At 38.0% G+C, this 20,005-nt stretch overlaps 1 protein-coding gene across 4 annotated transcripts; it reads right to left on the reverse strand.

The window, feature by feature from the left end:
- Positions 1-2,443: 2,443 nt before the first annotated feature.
- On the reverse strand, positions 2,444-19,254 carry LOC131436381 (solute carrier organic anion transporter family member 74D-like). Of its 4 annotated transcripts, XM_058605081.1 has the most exons (9): positions 19,141-19,234; positions 12,397-12,765; positions 11,993-12,323; positions 4,359-4,924; positions 3,629-4,301; positions 3,413-3,554; positions 3,194-3,316; positions 2,801-3,123; positions 2,444-2,733 (listed from the first exon to the last, which is right to left on the reverse strand). In XM_058605081.1, the coding sequence occupies exons 3-9, from the start codon at positions 12,265-12,267 to the stop codon at positions 2,565-2,567; spliced, it is 2,271 nt and encodes a 756-aa protein (XP_058461064.1). In that variant the 5' UTR covers positions 12,268-12,323; positions 12,397-12,765; positions 19,141-19,234; the 3' UTR covers positions 2,444-2,564. The 4 variants fall into 4 exon arrangements, with proteins under 4 accessions (XP_058461064.1, XP_058461063.1, XP_058461062.1 ...); XM_058605080.1 differs by lacking the exon at positions 12,397-12,765 and having other exon boundaries at positions 19,141-19,254; XM_058605079.1 differs by having other exon boundaries at positions 11,993-12,765.
- Positions 19,255-20,005: the final 751 nt, after the last annotated feature.

Consider the following 20,005-nt stretch of genomic DNA (forward strand, 5'->3'; position numbering starts at 1 on the left):
TTAAAATGAAATACAGAGTGGTTGTTCGTGTGGAGATAATACTTGCTTTAAGAGTTGTCAAGTCGGAGGAAAATTTCCAAAGCAGCTCGAATTATTTTTCAATTTTCTTATAAAAGCGGTCAAATTTCGTTGAAAATTTGTCTCACAAGCTGAAGAACGCTGCTTTGATTTGAGAATTTAGTATAACAATTCAGTGTGCGTTTTTTTTTTTTCTAAAGTCGGTTTCACAAATGCAAATATTGTAAACATTGAACCTGTGCCGACAATCAACATTATTCTTCAAATGCCCAAAAATAGCAAATAAGGTGTTCTCGCATTCGACATGTGAAAAAAAAAGTTTATCTGATTAAAAACTAACTGAAACTGATAAAACATATTTTCGAAATTTTTCTATACTTAATCTTAATCTTTATTCACACTGAGATAGTAGAACTAATCACCTTCCTCGAATCCGATATTTTACTCTTCGAGTTAATTTGTACTGCTGACAAAATAGTTGCGAATCACATTTGCCGACATGAAAGGTGCATAAGAATTCTTCGTTCCTCAATTTCTGTTTCAGACTTAGTTGATTCTTCGAGTTAATGAGATAATATACAGTATCAGAATTTAAATAGCTGCCTAATTTTAATGTTCTACAGCTTAATGTTTGAGAAAAACCTGTTTTTATCCACTCAGTGGTGTGATGATGTCCGGGTTAACGGTTAATGCATAGAGCCAGCCAGTTGTCATATGTTCGAGCCCCAACCTGGAACAGTTCATAGTGTCAGTAGAATCGTACTACTAGCCATACAATGATTCTGTACGGTACGAATCGGCTGCGAAATCTGTTGCGACACAAAGACCAAATTTCACAAAAGACATGTAATGTCAAAATTTTGCTTTTGGTGTGATGATGTCTTGTCATGTGATTTGCATTATCAGCAATATTACTGTGGTGTTCTTGAAAAGACTGCTCATTGGATAGAAACAGGGAAATTTGTTTGGGCGTAAAATAGCATAACCTAAAAATCAAAATAGCTTCGAACTAAAATCGAATCAAAATTAGAAGATTTTTACAATTTTTTGCAGCATCGGTAGATCGGACGGTTTGAAATTTCAAACATACTTTTCCCTGTAGTTACGGATTACCTTTAATTTGGGCCTTTTGTTCGTGAATATCGGTTGAGCTATCACGGAAAAAGTGTAGGTGACCTGTCTTGAAGTTTTTGGTTACAATTTCCGGGACCGGTATATCCGATGTGAGTTTCTGTAATTTTCAATTTACTAGACCTGTAAACTGGATGAATTAATTTGACACCTTCTTCTACCAAGGCAGTCAACGACCATACCATGTTGAAAACACCGGTTCTACCAAGGCAAACTTTTGAATTTGCAGTTTTTTCTCTCATCACCTTGTGATTCCGAAAGTCAGTCAGTCATCGAGAAAAGTGAGTGCATATTTTGTGCAATTTTTCGCTCATTTTTTTTTGTTATTCCGGAATCGGAAGTTAGATTCATAATAAATTTACAAAAAAAAAAAATATGGATAATAGTACCGTTCATTTGAGTCTAAGTTTATTAAAATCGGTTCAACTATTCCGGAGAAAAGAGCGTGCATATTTTTCTCACACACACATTGCGTACTCGAGGAACTAAATTGAATGGTATATAACATTCGGCTCTCCGGGTCTCGGTTCAAAAGTCGGTGAATGCCTTTCTTTATGAGAAAGGCAAAAATGCAAAATATTTTTTATCACGAAAATGTGCACGTCCTATATGGTACTATTCAAAAATGTTTTCTGATATACTGTGATCTCGTTTAAAATCCGCGAAAATGAAAGTCGATATAAATCGGAATAATCTGAATAAATGGCATCTCTGCTTTTGGCTTTTACAGAACATAGCATGCAACACTAAAACTTGTGATGGAATGAAATGCTTGCATTCAAGATAAGTATGTTTCATACAAGCTCTTGTGTAGAATTCAGTCTTTTACCTTGCTTGGAATGTTTTATGGGTGATGCTACCGGTCGTCTGATATTTCTACATATCTGCAGTTTGATTGGGAATAATCCTCATCGCTTTGTGATAATTATCAAAAAGTTATTTGTAATCAATCAATCAATTTAAAGAGCAATTCTGAATGAGCTCCCTCAAAGTTAGCCATAAGCGTAGTCATCATTCGCCCACAAATCCGCTTCGAATTGAATATTAACAGTTCGTAGCTTGATCAACTTCCGCTAGAAAAGACTGTTTTAAAATTACTTGGCATACTATCAGCGGACTGCAATTTAATTTCTAAACCAGCTATGGTAGAAACAATCCCCCAAGAAATTACGGTATGCTTGGATTTATGAGTCAAAAAGTAGAAATATTTCTTCAAAATAAAACACAGTAGCTTTATTCGAATTGTCGATTCGTGTTTAAAATTACGTTTGATTCACTAAAAGAACACTAAAAAAACGGTCAATGAATTCAGTATATATTAACATACGCTAAGTTAATGTACAGATTGGTTTTTTGAATATCCTATTTTTGTAGGTTGATGATCGACCTTCAACGATTAATAAGAGCAGATAATACTACGACGGTCTATCGGTCGTGACCTCCTCCTCCTTTTCCGCCAGATCAATTTCGACATCCTTCACCTCTTCATCAAATATCTTTAAATCTTTCACGTAGTACCACACACCGCAGTCGAAAAGTGTCCCCACTAGAACGAACGCCGCTGCTATGAAGTTCAGAAGATACCTATTGAAAACAGAATTCCCGTTACAATCCACCGGTAGCAGATTCCGAAAAACTGATACCAACTCACCTCAGTGACTCCCCGTCGTACAACCAGCAGTTGCCTCTACCTGAGCATGTTTTTCCCCACACCAGGCAGGTTTTATCCAGGACCAGCCCGAAAAAGATTGGACTTGGTATGAACGACATTAAACTCAACAGCATCATCCCGAAACCCATCGAAACGGTTTTGTCTTTCTCGTCGACACATCGCACCGACACCAGGAAGTTACTGGCCCGCCCGGTAGCACCGGAAAACTTCAGGAAACACATCACCACCAAGAAAGTGATGAATTCCCGCTTGCAATCCAACGGGCACGGGCCGGCCATGGCTTTACCGCCTACTGCGGGGAGCTATAATGACACATGACAGATCAGAGACTACTTCTCACCAAATGACAAAAAGGAATGGTATTACTCTTACCGTATCCAGATGTGCGTAATTGTACAGAAGGGATGTGCTATTGTTAGATGACATCAACCTTTCGAATACAGGGTTGTTGGTGGAAAAGTTTCCTCCGGATATACAAGCACAATCATCGTATGTCTGAAATTTTCGGTTTATTAGAGAGTTATTTCAGTACTGATAAGACCTAGTGGATAAAATATGACGCCGCATAACACAGTGCTTAAGTTTGCTCACCTTAACATCACCTATTTGATATTGTTGTTTGCAACCAGCATGACAAGCTGAAATGTAGGTGTTGCCGTCTTCGCCGCAAATTGGTGAATATTTTACATAGTCACACTGACATGCCGAATTACAGGTTGGCGTCAGATCAGTTCTGTAAACGAAAACACACACACACACACACACATTAGAAAAGTTCATGAAACATTTCGATCGGAAGTTACATACGCTGACGGATGGTTGACGATCACAGAGTTTTCACTGGCAGTGCATCCGAGGAAAGCGTACATCACCATCCCCATCACAGACAGGATACCAACCAGAACATTCCAAGCCGCCATGTAACGGGCTCTTGGTTTGTATTTGGAAATCACGATACCGGAGAGTAATACTCCGATTGCAGAGAATCCCAAAGCCACGGTGCCCGTTACCAAACTAGATGTCGACGCGGACTGCTTGTATTGGGTCTCGATATACTTCGGCGTAAAGATCCAGTACGGCATGTACCCGAAGAAGTAGAAAACCGAAGCGATGTTGTTGAACATTAATATTTTGTTTCTCACTAATCGCTTAAAAGTTTTGATCATATCTTTGAAAGATGCTGGCAGTTCATCCTCCTTCTTAACCTCGCTAAGTTTCATTCCAAGCTTTTGCTTTTCAACAGCAATTCTCTTCCGAACCGCCGCCCTCGGGAGTTGCTTCGGAAACATACCGATAAAAATGGCGAAAAATCCTAGCACCAATCCAAGCACCAACCATCCAATCCACCAGGCACCAAGCCACCGAGGATCCTTGGTGGAGATCGTCGGAGTCATCGACGGCGAAATGTACAGCTTCAAACAATACGAGGCCAGTGTATATCCGATGGCTGGACCCAGCATTCTCAGGAAATAGGAGACACCTACAAAAAGGAACCAATTGTAAAAAACGGATTCAAGCAAACGACAAGGATACTCACTAACCAATGCAGGAGTTTTCGATTTCTTGATGTTGTCATCCATGTAAGAAACGCCCAAAGTGTAGTACAGTGAACTGCCAATGCCGGAGATGAACTGCGCTATGAACAGGATCGCTTGCGGTGCGAAATTACCTTCCTCCGTTTCACATTCTGCTCCCCGAGTGCCGTTGCTGCTGCAAAGCGTTTTGGCTTTTTGAGCCTCGAAAACCTCCTTGGTTTGGTTCTCATCGTACGTAGCACCGAACTCGGTGGTCAGAGCCAATGCGGCTTCTCCCGGACCGTACAGCAGGTGAGGTAGGGCAGTCAGCCAGCAAAACAGAACGATCGTGAACAGTCCGAACGCTATCCATCGGGGTCGGTGTCCTTTGCCGGCGTAGTAACTCAAAATTGCCGACAGGAACAGAGAACTGATGTCGTTTCCGACGGAAATGATGCCGGTGTTTTGACTGGGAATTTTGTACCGCTTCTCCAGCGTAGTGATAGTCCCGTTGAAGTAGGCATACGTGGCGGAAAAGATGCACCCGACCACTCCGTACAGGAACACGTACGCCTTTTTATTGGCGAATCTGCAAGTTTTGGAGAAAAACAATTATACTAGTGTCGATTGGTGAGCAACATTGTTTAATAACAATAATGTTTCATAACACTGAAATCTTATTTATGCAGATTCAGCTGTATTACATTTTTCTTATACAACATTGACAATTGAAAAACGTAGAACCATCGAAGAACTGTGATGACGCTTAAACCTCAACAACTTCGTAGCTTCCAACACAAATTTGGACTTTAGTTAGTAAACCTGATCGATCCACAATGTTCCCAAAAAAAAGCTCGCTTCTTTTTTTTTCTCTCCGTGCTGCCACCAATAGAATTCTGGAACTCAACTCATTTTCAGAACCTAGGATTCGAATTTAATTCTAGAATTAGGGCGCTGAACTGAATTTTAAAATCTAGTTCCAGAACCCAAGTTCCGAATTCAATTCCAGCATGATTGTACTGAATTCTGAAAATGAACTCTGAAACTGAATTCGGGAACTAAGTTCTGAAACTGAATTTAGAAATCAAATTCATGCCGTTTTTCATTGATAAACACTGGTGGCGTGGATTGCTCTGGTTCTGCACTTTCGAGCAGAAATGCAACATTCTGACGGTGTTTCATTGCCATTTCTGCTCGAAAGTGCAAAACCAGAGCAATCCATGCCACCGGTGTTTTTCAATTAAAAACGCCATCAGGTTCAGAAGTCAGATTTGAAATTCTAATTCAGAGTTCATGTTTAAAATTTTGCTTCATAATCCAGATCTTAAATTCATAATTCATCATAAATTCGGTTCCAAAATCTAGTCAAGAAACCAACTGCAAAAATCAAGGTCCAGAAACTAGGATTCTGTTCCACAGTCTTAGTTTAACTTTTGGGTCTTGTATTCTGGAGCTAAAATCTGAAACTAAATTCTAAGAACAAAAATAAGTTCAAAGTCGAAGGACGGGTGCAGCGTGATGGATTAGCCGATGCCTTTCATGCAGCCTACCCGTGTTCGATTCCCAACCAAGTTTTGCTGGTCCAAAGAGATGAATGACCTAAAGGTTCAAACCTCTATAATCGAAATAGAACAAGGGTTCAAAATTTGGGTGGACCAAAATCCAGGTTCTAAATTCAGTTTTAGAAACTAATTCCAGAATCCAATCCAAATGAGGCTTCACATACGAATGACAGCGTCATCCGGGTGCGAAAAATGCAAGTAATCCTCGGTGTTCGCAAAAGTTTAAAAAATCTAGACTTTTGTATTATTTATGGTTATCTCACTATTGCTGATCATATTTCTAATGACATGGAGAAAGAATTATGTTGTTGCGTTTAGTACAATCCAAGTTATTCTCGATTAAGTTCTACTCATTCTCCCATAGGGCGAGCTTTGAAAAGGCGACCCATGGTAAAGTAATTCGTATTCAGGACGAAATCGCTGTATGCGAAACAAGTTATGATTCAATAAAATGAAATTCAATCGTTTAGTTCCACAGTACATTTTAAGACCGCCAAGTTCATGCAAAAATTGTAATGACATTTTCACATGAAGCCAAGCGACGCAACTGTCGTCATTTGACAGCAGCTGGAGATGAAACTTGATTGGGTTTCGTTTCAAGCATATACGCCACAAGATTGCAGCAAGATTGACCGCAACCGTCATCACATGCGCGCGAACTTGTTAGATTTGACCAAAGAATTTAAAACTCAGGAGGATACTTGATGAAGTCAAATATAATAATACTAAGGCAGCTGCTGTGAAAGACACTCATTCCCCTTGGGTGAATTTGAGAAAATGACTATAAATTAGATGGCAGTGTGAAGTTTATGGAATTTATAATAATATTTTTTTCTTGAATACTGACAAAAACTTGACTGGAAGTATCCAACGGCAAGCACACAGCAAAATCCAGCAATGGTTTTGACGTAGGACTACTTCTTTTTTACCATGCTCACCTGGGTGCATTTTCAAAATTTCACAACACTCGAAATTACTCCAGATTTGATTTCTGAACAACTTTTTCCCTTTTTGGGTATTTTCTCTAATTCTTTCACGAAACGAATGGAAGAAGGTGAAAGAATGTTGTTGATAGTTTCTTTCACTTAAATATTAAGATGTATGAAATATTGAAAAGTATGAGCAACTTCTAAATGACTTGGAATAGCGCCCTACTTCCTGGAATATAAACGTAATCTTTTTTTCACAAAACTTTCTCAGAGATGGCCAAGAACGAAAAGTCGAATGGTTTTGAAGTTATTTATAAACTTATAGAACATTTCATCCGGATCCGACTTCTGGTTTCGGAACTAGAGTGCCATAAGTAGAAAGTTTTCAATTTCATGAGTGTTTTTACATAAACGATGTCAACCTGCTACTTGTACCTTTTTACAAATCCCATAAAACTGACTGATAAATTCTTCTAGTTTGCAGAACCTATTAGTTTGTAGGTTTGTAAATATAAGTTTATTTCGGTACTACTGGTCTCCAATTTCCTGTTCCGGAAGCATCGAAAGTAGTCAAGAACAATTCCAAAAGTAAAAAATCACTTCGATTTCTCAGTGATGCTCGAACCAATATCCACAAATCTTGATTTAAATCAGAGCTTGCATTGTCTCAACAGCTATTGTGTAATTTCACCCGGATCCGATTTCTGGTTCCGCAATTACGATGAGTGTCGAAGCTGATGACACCATACAAAATGACGATACAAAGCTGGTACGCACTGATACGTGCTGGTATGGAAGAAAAATACACAACACGTCTTTACAAACGATGCACACAGCGTGCTTTGTTCAATTTCGTATACGCTATCAAGAAAACGAAAACCAACACCAAAGCTGACTACTTACTGACTTACCTCAGATATAGCGAGATCGATTTTCTTAGGTTCGAATTGAAGGTCTTAATGTCCCATATAAAGCTTACAACTTTCGGTTTCGGAATTACAGGGTGAAGAATATGTACAAATTTTATATCGTTACTTTAAGCAGTGAAGTAACAAACGTAAACAAATTTCTAAACTGGGCTCAAAACTATTCCAACCGTTAGTCATTGCTAAAAAATCGATTGTTAGTAGACAGCCATTAAATTGATTCCCAAAAGCACCTAAAATAATGTTAAAATACTTCAAAATGAATCTTAGACTTTTTTCTCAGAGATGGTTTGGACGATTTTCTTGAAATTTAGGCTCAAGTACAATGTTTTATGATCCCATATAAAAAAAATTCCTGAATTTCATCTGGATACGACTTCCGGTTCCGGAACTACTAGGTTGAGCGTTAAAAATTTTCTATCGTCACCTAAACCGACGAAGTGAAAGTCGGAAAAATTGTTTTTAACTAGGTTCAAAACTGTTCCAGTGAGTTTCGGTGTAATGTGAAACATGTTTTTAAATAAAAATAATTCAATATAGCGGACATATTGAGCATCTTCCGATGCTCTGAAACATTCTTTATTGAAATTAAATCAGTAATCCACGAGAAATATTACCAAATCATGAGTTATCTTGAGTAATCCATAGGAATCAGATATTTTTTGAGTAATCAAGTAATCTACAACTAATCTGGGTTTGGAAGGAATAATCCTTACGAATTGTAAATAATCGAAGTAATCCATTTCGAGACTGGCAATCAATTCAAGCTGTTGGAAACCCTAGGTTTGAGCGGTTCAGAGATAATGATCTTTATTGCGAAAAATGGAGAACGTGGAAGACCATCAGAAAAATTTGAAGATGCTGAATTGCACAAACGATATTGGATGATGATGATACTTCTAGTCAAATTGCAGGAATGTTAATGTTGCACCACAAACAATCTCTGACCATTTAGAATCTATGGGGAATGACTAAAAATGTGTAAAATGGTTGAGGCATGGATCGAATGAAAGACAGATGTAAAATTTTGTACGAAACAAAATCAGTTATACATTGAATTGTTACTGTTAAAGCTTGCTTCAAATAGAATTGGAACAAAGACAATTGCCTGTATTTCAGTTATTTATTATTGTATTCAAGATCTTTTTTTATACAAATGTAGCGTTTTCTTCATACTTTTAAGAAAAAATACGGATAAAATTATTCGTCACGGTTTTGAAGGAATTCTCGAATTTTTCCTGTAACACGGCTCAGTAGGCGGCGCACACCTTCTTCGTCCATCGTTTAAGCTATCTTATTCCACCAGGTCGTCATCTGATTGATGTCTTTGACAACGTTTCCCTTTGCCTTGAGTCTCCTCTTCATGATTGCCCAGTATTTCTCAATAGGGCGGAACTGGGGGCAGTTGAGTGGGTTAAGGTTTTTCGGAACAAACTGGACCACTTTCTCTGCATACCATTCTTAAACGGCTTTGCTGTAATGACAGCTTGCCAAATCTGGCCAAAACATTACAGGATGGTCGTGGGATCGAATGAACGGCAAAATTCGTTTTTGGAGACACTCTTTTTGGTATAGTTCCGATGTCATTGTCTTATTTGTAACGAAAACTTTCGTTTTTTTGGCCGCAGCTGCAAATGCCCGGCCAAATCATAAATTTTCTTGCAAATTTGTCGGCAAAAACAAATTTAAATTTGGCTGGAACATCCCCCCGAGCCGTTGATAAGTAAAATTTTTGACCTGGGATTTGCCCGAAGTCAGCCTTGACATAGGTTTCATCGTCCATCAGAAGACACCCGTCGAACTTGGTCAGCACCTGGTCATATAGTTTCCGAGCACGAATTTTGACCACTCTATTCTGTTTCATGGTCCGATTTGGCTGTTTGCTAACTCGATACGACTTGATTCCTTCCCGGAGTCGAGTTCTCCTCACGGTACTATGGGCAGCACCGAATTTTCTGGCGAAATCATGGTCCGACAGATTAGGATTCCTCTTAATCGTCTTCAAAATCTTACCACGCAATTTCCGGTCGTCAGTTCGACTCCGACGATCGGCTTGAGGCTTCCGAATCGTCGTCAATGTTTTCTTATACCGTTTAATAACGCGCCATACGGTATTTCTGGGCAATTTCAGCTGTTTAGCTAGCCTAGATGCAGACCACAATGAATTTTCCAAATAACTGTGCACAATTTTTTTTCCTTCTTTCGGCTTCCATGTTGATTGTTTACAAAGTACAGTCGATTTTCGGAATGTCAAAAATCATACGTGAAGCTGACAAAATTCCAAATCCAAATCCGTCCACCAGGAGCGCCACAATATGAGCAAAAGTTTGTTCCAATTCTAAATGAAGCAAGCTTTAAAATGTGAAAAATGGTTTTATTTCAAGAATCCCAAAGGTTAAAAATCATGGCCTAAACCGGAATCTGCGGCGAAACAGGATCGATTCGGCTAGAAGGCAATGCTGTGTGTTTGGAGAGATCAGAAAGGTATGGTGTATCTTGAGCTTCTTAATCCTGGTGAAACTGTAATAACAAATCGCTACAGACGACAAACGATCAATTTGAAACATCAATGGATTGCCACACGACAATGCATACAAAGCAAAACCAGTTCAAGATACAATCGACGCACTGGGTTGGGACCTGCTACCCAAACCGCCGTATTTACTAGACTGGGCCCGTTTCGACTATCATTTGTATTGATCGATGGACCATGCATTGGCTTAGCATCATTTTGATTTCAATCAAGAAATCTAAAATTGGGTGTTGTATTTGTTAATTGCAAAAGACAAACATTTCTATTGACGTGGTCAGGAAGGTGGTCTGTAGAAAGTAATGGCCATTACTTTGAGTAAAAGTTTTTCATTTTCTCATTCAAAATTAGTGTTACTAAACATTTTACTTAAAAACGCTCACTTCATACCGGTGTACCTGATAGAAAACTTTCACTAACAGAACAAAGTTTCTCATAAGTGTATGTGGGAAATCTAGATTCCATTTGATAGTTATTGACTACTACTTGCGATGCATTCTCAACCGGAAACAGAAAACCAACATTTTTATTAGTGATTTTAATTAGCTATAGAGTAACAGGATCTACAAATTTTATTAATTCTAAGTTTTGAAGATTTTTTTTTTATTTTTCGAAACGTCACCTTATATAAGTGATTAAAATTTAAAGCACTTCTTCAGTTTGGTTGAAAAAAATTCTTTATTTTGCTCTTGGTAGGATTCACGAGAATTTCTTTAAGCATTAGGTAGCAAACAATAAATTTTATATTCGCGAAAGGATGGTTCGAGGATGTTCAGATAGCCTGAACGATCGCAAAAATTTTATTTTTATTTTTGCAGCGCTGTTAGTAATCAGTACTGGTGGTCGTTTAACCATGTTCTTCCTATTCAATGGTAAGAATTTGTGTTTCCCGCGGACCCACATGGACAGAAACATGCAACCGATATGATACGATCGATACGTACAAATGTCACCTAAAAAATTATCATCCACTGCCGAAAACCATCTGTACACTGGATCCCTCAGAATTTGCCACCTTGACACAAATTCGAAAAAGTAACAAATAACAACATGATTATAGTATTAAGTAACGCAGAGTTAAATATTTGATTAAATGACCTGGGTTTGATTAAATGGGCCTGGCCCTTCTTATGATAAAATAAAATAAGGTGTGACAGATGTAAACTGAAAAATGGAAATTAATTTCGGACAGCAAATCATATCAAATCAATCGTGTTGAACCGATGGTTACTTTTTTTTAAGTTATTGAAATACAACGAACTTTCAATAGAGTACCATCCGGGTCTGACTTTCACACTACGCGGAGCAGAATTCAAACAAATTTTTTAAGCATACATAGAAATAGGCATAATTTTTAATCATTGGGACTATACATTGTCTGGTGATGATATGTGAATAAATAAATAAATACATAATTTGAAATACCCATATATGTAAAAAGGGCATTTTTCTGGTCGGAATTTATTTGAAATTTTTATTAGCACTTGAATTTTTTTCTTCTTTTCAGATTTTTATTTCTAAGAACTTTCCTGCTTGTTTAGTTGAGCAATTGGTCAGAATACTAAATTAAAAGTCAACTATGCATAGCCAACTTCAGCATTTATATGATAGATGATGACCATTCAATAAACTTCGATAGTTTTGCTCTAGTTCTCTATTTATGCACATGACTTCGAGAGAAGCATACTAATCGCTTACCTAAATACTAACCTTTGCAAAAACGGACCCTTGAAAAACCAAATACCACATGTCGTATCTTTGGTCAGTGGCATATCCTTGAACATATCCTCCAGATCATCCGGTAGCATCTTCTGGAACTCCGGTCCGTTGGTCGTCTTTTCGCTGTTGTTGTAACTTTCATACTGCACTGAACGGTAAGCGTTTTCATCCGCTTTTTCCGCATACTTTTCGTTGACATCACTGTTAACACAATTCACACTTTTCTTCTGATCTTCCATAGCAGCTCCCTCGGTTTCCGAGCCCATTTTCGTTGTTACGATGCGTTATATCCGCCCACACAACAGCGGGGGTGTCAGCAATCCTACGGAATATTCACCAAATCAAGCGCCCTATGAGCTTTAACACATTTCACGAGGGTTTTCCTTGACACTCACAGTACGCGAGAATGTTGAAGCAACCAGTGGAAAAGCCAAACAATAATCCTTCACATTTGTCCCACCACCGTGTGTTGGCTAATTCACGACTGGCAAAGCACTTCACTTGGCACTTTCAGTAGCATATGTGGCAAGGATTTTTACGCGCTTAGTCTCTTTTATAATTTAATTACTGATCCGCGGGGATGCGCGTTCTGCACTCAACGCCACGACGTTGGTTTGTGATGACTGGGTGGAGGTTGTGGCAAAGCTTCATGGTGATAGATAGGGATTTCAGCTTTGCCGAGACACAAGACTCTAAATTCTCAGCGTTTGTTGATTCTACTACAGCGAGATAACGTCCAGCATCGGTTGTCTACGGTACCTAGACTGGGAGCCAGAGAGGGTAAGAGAAACCCACCAGTAACAGACAGACAAATAATCTCAGTGATATATGATAAGGATTGATCTTGTCCCGCAGCCCGCCCATGGATCGATGCTGTGGGCAGTGTGACCGTTAAGATGCATCATGGAAGGAAACGAAGCTGGATGCATCTGAGTTTAACAATTTGTCTCAAAACGATTTAACATGTTTTAATTTACATTATTTGACTATTCACATATTTATAAGTGTTTTTGACGAAAAACGACAATCTGTTCATTATTGTTAGAGAATATTTGTCATGTATAACATTTAAATACAGTTCCCCTGGAGAAGACGCAAACTAATCGCGTCGAAACGTTCGGTATTAAAAAAAATATTCGTTTTGATTTACTGTTAATAGAACAACTCAAATTTTAAGTTGCTCACTTTAAATATGCTATAAATATATGAAATTTATCGTGAAATTATATCCTGAAGTCTGCGAACGACCGTAGGTAGGTTAAAGCCGGGTATAGATAAATGATAAAAAAATATCCTGATATTTATTCTGCCTAAAGTAAAAGTAAATTGAGCCATCCAGTCAACTTTTTAAATACGAATTATAAGTAAAATATCCATAACTAAGCTCAGTTTTTACAATAAATGAGTGGAAAACAGGTTGTCTAACGCTGTATTTACCACTGCTCAGGGTGGCAAAATTTGTCTTCAAACACTTTCATTTCAATTTAAAGTAATTCGTACTCATTCTGCTTTATACGCACGTCAAACAAGACTGTTTCAATGTGCAAGTGAACAATGGAACAAATAAAAACTGCCGAAATAATATCATGAGGAAATAAGTATACAAGGAATACAGTTATTACTAACAAATAAAGAATTAGAAAAGATAAAATGGATTACGAAAGTAAGTAGATGTTTGAACAAATGATGAAATAAATTCAAAGACCAAATGATTATTTAGCGTTAACGAAAAAAATTTCCTATTGTTAGGTACAACCAGGAAAAAAATTTTAATAACGAGCTTTTGATTATTTTCATAGGCATGTTCGTGACAAAATCTGAACAACCCTAAATACGTATATCTCTGGATATAATTCCTCAAAGCGTGAAATATTTCACAGACTGATGAACGTATGTCTTTTTATTGTGTAAAATCAATTTATGGGGATAGAACAAGCTTTTAGATCGAAGATGGCGTCTAAGGGTGAAGCCAGAGTGGACGCGACACGCGACGCGAAAGTTTTCCTATGAGAGATAGTAGCGAGTGTCAAAGTGATAGTAGTAACAAAACAATATAATTTGATTATATTCTTATTTATTGAAAAGAAAATTCTGATCAAAATGGAACGAAATCATCTTGACTGAATTCACTCGTATTTAAGCCATCTACATGATGTAGTGTCAATCGCTGCAGCTCTATCCAAGGTTGTAGCTTTTTTTTGCAGAATGCAAATCTTTCTCACGCGACAATTTTTTTTCACCAGTAATTTCTATTTCCAGAAGTAGTACTGATTGGTTTTTCTATTCGGAGTTCTCTTCCACTTTCTTGCTGAGAGGCGGAATAGAAGAGCAGCTTAGCTAGTTCGAATGTTTCAATCTGACTAGGTTCCATTTCAAATGACCCTTCTTCGCCTGCATCAATCATGCCGTTGTCGTTATAATGTGCAGAATACTTTATATTCCTCGAAGATATTTGTGGACATGTTTGATGGCGTAAAAATACCTGTTGAAATAAAGCCAGCTTCTTAGCATTTTCAACTAAAAATTTATAGAAAATGTATAAACTTTTTTCATTGAGATAACTCGAAATATTCTCAAAACTTATTTAATGCACTTTCATTTGCTGTACATGCCAGTGATTTCTAATGTTTTTGAAATCTCTTTCACGAAAAATAATTTAGGAAACCTTTGGTCGATCGTTAATCGCATGAAAAACTGTACATGTGCTGCTTCGTCGTTTGTCGCACCGGAAATTGCTACGCAACGCCTCGTGTTTACTCTGAAATACATGTTAATTTTTTGCTGTAAACAAATGAACAAAATAATGATCGCATCGCGTTGCGTGTCGCGCCCACTCTGGTTTCACCCTAATATTGATGTGAGAGTGAGCGCGCAACGCGGATCGATTCAATGCGATGTATTGTTTTAGCATCGCATTCACTTTGACAGATTTGCTTTGATCAAATGTAACTAGCTCACACGCACGTCCAGACGCTTCGCGTGAAACTTTCACTCTGACACCAACCTAAAGAAAAGCAAGTGCGAATAGCACTTACGTGCTGTCACCAAGAAAATCTACGAAAAAGCTTAGTTTTCCTGCAAGTACTGTGAATAACGGTCCTAAATCTTTCGAAACACGTTTGACAACAATGTGAAGATGAAGCAAATAGTACAGCAGAGGCAAAATATTGCAGAATAGACGTACTGTGATTAGGAAAATAAAAATGTATCCAACATTCGTGCATACTTCCAAGCATCGGAACCAGTGGCCTGTTTTTTTTGCTCACCAAATCGATCCCTTCTGAGATGCAGTTGAGGAAACCTGTATTTTTACTCAATAAACCAACTATGGCGGCGCTGAATCGAGTTTTGTCCCGGGTACAAATTTTCCTAGGTACGCCACTGACCGACATTATGACATAAAGTCGTTTAGGGTTTAACAAAATGTGACGGCTAATACCCGGGCTCGCAAGTTGCATCGCGAATAATTGACGAAGTTTTCCTGCGTGATGAAACTTATGTGCTGGAATAACGGTGTAGAGGAGCATTTCAAGGTGAAGAAAAAGGTCAAATTTTTCAAAAAAAGTGTTCTGCACTGATGAGTCAAAGACGAAACGTAAAAATAATACAAACGGTTATATGCTCAAGCACAAAACTTGGCTAACCCCTAAATGGCAAAATTCAATTTGAACTGCTCTGCACTGATGAGTCAAAGACGAAACGTAGAAATAATAAAAAAAATTCGATTTGGCAGTCACTATGAAACTGTGGTCGAGCAAGTCAAAGCTTCATCACTATCGGAACGATAAACAAGGAAATGTACCATGAATAATGCTCAAAGAAGCGGTTTTTGCCATTTCCATGATGCTACCACGCTATTCTGACGTAATTTGGCTTCTTATTACTATGCCAAATATGTTTTGGAATGGTATTAAGGCATGGATTAACATGAGCATGAGGATAACATGAGGATAATTTCGAATACATCATATTATTATACTTTTGTGTTAATATGCCACTTGTATAACTGATGTGGCGCAGCCACATAACCGAAGCCAAGATGGCTTGGCGGCATAAAGCCGGCTGAGTTGGCCGTCGGAAACGGCGACCTCTTGCATACAAATTTGTAACCGTAACGGGTGTTCATTTGTGTTTATTTTAAATCAATCTCAATTATAATATTAAGACAATTGTAGGAATTGACAAAATGACTCTTTCGGCGAAATGGCTTTCGGCGAAATGACATTCGGCGAAATGGCCCATTCGACGAAATGTCATTCGGCGAAATTACCCTTTCGGCGAAATGACTTTCGGCGAAACGGCTTTCGGCGAAATGGCTTTCGGCGAAATGACCCTGAACCGACTGTGTATAGTTGTGACTATTGTTTGCGATCTGAGGCTACATAGCAGAACTTCACTTGTTATCTAAGAAATGTGGTTTAACCACTTATTCATAATAATTCAACAGCTGAGCAGTCCCATAGTCTACCGACAAAGGAACTATTTGCATTATAATGAACTACCAGTGCATTATAATGAACTACAGTTCCCCTTAAAATCCATCCTTTCCATCTGATTGTCAAGTTAGAGCAAACAAACAAGGCTCAAAATTGGCTGCGAAGGTGGTCGAACAGAATGTAGCAGCGAAACTTTGCTTAAGTTCTTAATTTTCACCAACTATAGACTTTATTCAGTAGATTATGTTAAAAGGTGTATACTATTTAAACAAACTATTGAATCTAGTCTAGAATAAAACATTTTTTTTAAGTCTAGTTTATAGCGTTTGGTCATAGGACTACGCTTTCCTTCACTGTATAGGCCTGGGTGTCATTTCGCAAATTAAACTTGATTTTTACCAAAATATTGTTTGAATATACTTTATGTTTCGGCTTCGATTTTTTTTCAGTGTACTAACCGATAAGGGTTTTCCCATGTTTTTATTCGAAAACTGGATTAATTTTGTAAAAATTATTTATACAACACTTTTTTGTACGATTCGTCAGTGTTCGACTACAACCACCACGAAGTAATATTTTATGAATCGACTTGAATACTGCAGAACGAACAAATAGGACACTCTTCATGTCTGTTTCCAGAGTTATTTTGAACCTGAATTCGTTATAAATTACTTAGCACCGAAGTAAGTGTATTAAATTGGTTAAAGTACCAAGCATATTCGAAAATCAGGAACTGTTTTGTCCTGGAATTATAAATATATAAAATAGGTAATTTGGAGGAAAACCATTTTTTTTGCTCTGGACACATAACCACCTTCATTTACGTCACCATTCGTCTTCGACTAGTCAGTGGAAAACAGTTTATGATGCACTGTCACGTTAATTAAGATAGTACACCTTGACGCAAATCTGAATAAGTGTTCTGGGAGTAGTCGAAACATAACGTCTCCTTAGTGGACTTAGGTTTTATTAGAACATTTTATTTCCTATAAAGCTACGACACTTTCCTACATAATTTCCGTTAAGTTTCAGGTCAAGTTCACCGCCTACGAGTGGTAGAAGTTCTCGACAGTGGGACAATTATGTAGCCAGTAGTGCGTCCAAGATTTAAAAATTCATCAGCCATGGTACTAATCGTTAACCAAAGATCAGGTTTAGGACTTCTAGAGAACTAATTTCATCGGTTTGCTTACTGGGCCATCTTGTGATAGTCACGACACAGTAGATTTATAAACTAGACATAGCTCACAGTGAATTTCAGTTGCCAAAGATCATTTTGCACACAAAAATCTTGTTATAGTGCGCACAACTTCACAGCTGACGAAAGAAACGACTATCGCGGACATTGTTTACTGTATGCACAGATAGGCAAATGACTACTTAATCCAAGCAAATCCTGAAATAGTTGCAGTAGTAGTGCACGTGCCGATATGCAATTTTTAAATATAAGCAAACTTTCTTTTTCAATATGTCTTTTGCGTTGATTTGTCATCCTGATGTATCTCTAATTAAAAAAAAAATGATTGTAAAACTTAAAACACCACCAAGAGTTTGGTCAAACGTTTCGTTCGTTACGAGGACTACTTTGGAAACGTTTTTTTTTGTGATCACTCATATGACACGCCTGTCTAATTCTGAGATACTCACTGAAACAAAGTGAATGAATTTGCTTTCGTCAATTTTGTTTCGGATAGTTATGATTAGTTCAACAACCGTAAAATCAGTTGACAAGTTGGCTGATCGCAAACTTCTCTTGGAATTCCTGTTCGTGCTTATGTGTTCGTATTTACAGAAATAGTATCAGCAATAATCTGAGACCATTCTAACCAAACTCGTCTACCATGTTTCATCAGCAAACAGTTTATTGAAAACGACTCGCCGTTATCGGTGATAGTTTGGATCATGTGATTAGACTACTATCAGTTGGCGTGCAACAGTTGTAAATAGTAAATTTGAAGAGAGCTGCAGCTACCGGATAGATAACGGATGAAATAATTTATGTCGACAAAAGGGATTATCGAATGCAACGTGAAGAGCAAATTTGCCCTGCAGCCAGCGAAGTGTGCAGTTTAACGTTAGCGTTTCAATGCACGTTTGAAAAGCGGAGCTCTCGATAGAAATCTTCATAAATTGAGACAAGTCGAGAATAAACAAATGGAGCGGGAAAAAAAGGATGCAAACATTTGCATCCCAGTTGATCACCTCTCGTGGGCGCATTGACCTCCAAAAAATGCCATCCAATCAAAATGCACCGTGTACGACGTCGCTCAGAAAACCCTCACCCTTATCACTATATCACTATGGAAATTGAGCAAAAAAAAAATTTTTTTTCTTGTTCACTGTCTTTCAGCTTCTACACACCACTCTATTCAGAGCACCGTTTGAACTGGCGATAACGAGTGTCTGTTTGTAGGAATTTGCATAAATCACAACGGCAGTCGCCAGATATATCCTTTGGTAGAAGTCGGAGCACATTTCGTATTTGCTTTTGTCACGGTTAGTATAGACCTTATCACACTGGACCATAAATTATCGGAGGTTACGCTGTAAACAAGTGCGCTGAAGAGGCTGATTAGTCTGAGCAGAATCTGAGCGTTTGTAATATGGCGAAATTCAACGAAAATTTTCCAAAACACTGAACATCCTAGACCCGCGTCTGCCGTTGAGCATTGGCGATATGCGAACGAGACAAAAAAAACTCACATTGGTTTTACCGAATGGAATCAATCGAACCATTGGAACCGACGAAAACCAGTTGAATACACGCAACGACGAAGTCACAACGACGGTCGCGCTCTCGAATGAAACTGATCGGCCCACTCGTTCGGCCGCAAAAGTGATGCGATGCGAAAATAGCTCTACCTTCTAATTCAATCAAATCTAATTGAGAGGATAAGCCGTCCGTAAGGTTGAGGAGTGAAAGTAAGCTGCTGTGAGAAGCCAGCGAGTGTCGTCGCCAGTTACCGTAGATAACACGCAAGGAATCATACGGAAACTTAAGCAATAATAATTCTGATGATTCCTTGGGGCAGTCTAGCAGTCCAGTGAGGAGAGGTGTTCTACGGAAGCAAAGTGTTCACGCCGCATATAGGTTATTTCACGCCCGACCCGTCATAGATTCCAATTCACAGTCTCTCTATTTCTATAGTTGACTACGACAAGACAAAGAAGAGTAGTGCAGGTTGAATTTTCTGCTATTTTCATTTTCAGTTTTTTTTATAGTATTTATATTGAATTGCTTGATGTTTTTGCAAAAACCGATTCCAGGAACTCCGTCAAAAAGGGTTAAACTTTTTTTTTCAAATAAAATCCAAATTTTATGATTACGTTCCTAGTGCCACCCAAAACAGTTAGATAGGTTTATAATAATAAGGTAAAATGGAAAGAGATGTTGCACTCTGCTTTCAATTAAGATAAAATATACAGCAAGTAACGAACCGTTACTGCATATTTTTAAAAATACTGCAAACATCACTTCTTAATCCAATGTAATAGTTCGGAGAAAATCAATGATTGAAACAATAAATTATTAGCAATAAAAAAAACTAGGAGTAGGTAATGCCAGAGA

The sequence above is a fragment of the Malaya genurostris genome, chromosome 3, assembly GCF_030247185.1.
Source record: "Malaya genurostris strain Urasoe2022 chromosome 3, Malgen_1.1, whole genome shotgun sequence".
NCBI classification, from domain to species: Eukaryota; Metazoa; Arthropoda; class Insecta; order Diptera; family Culicidae; genus Malaya; species Malaya genurostris.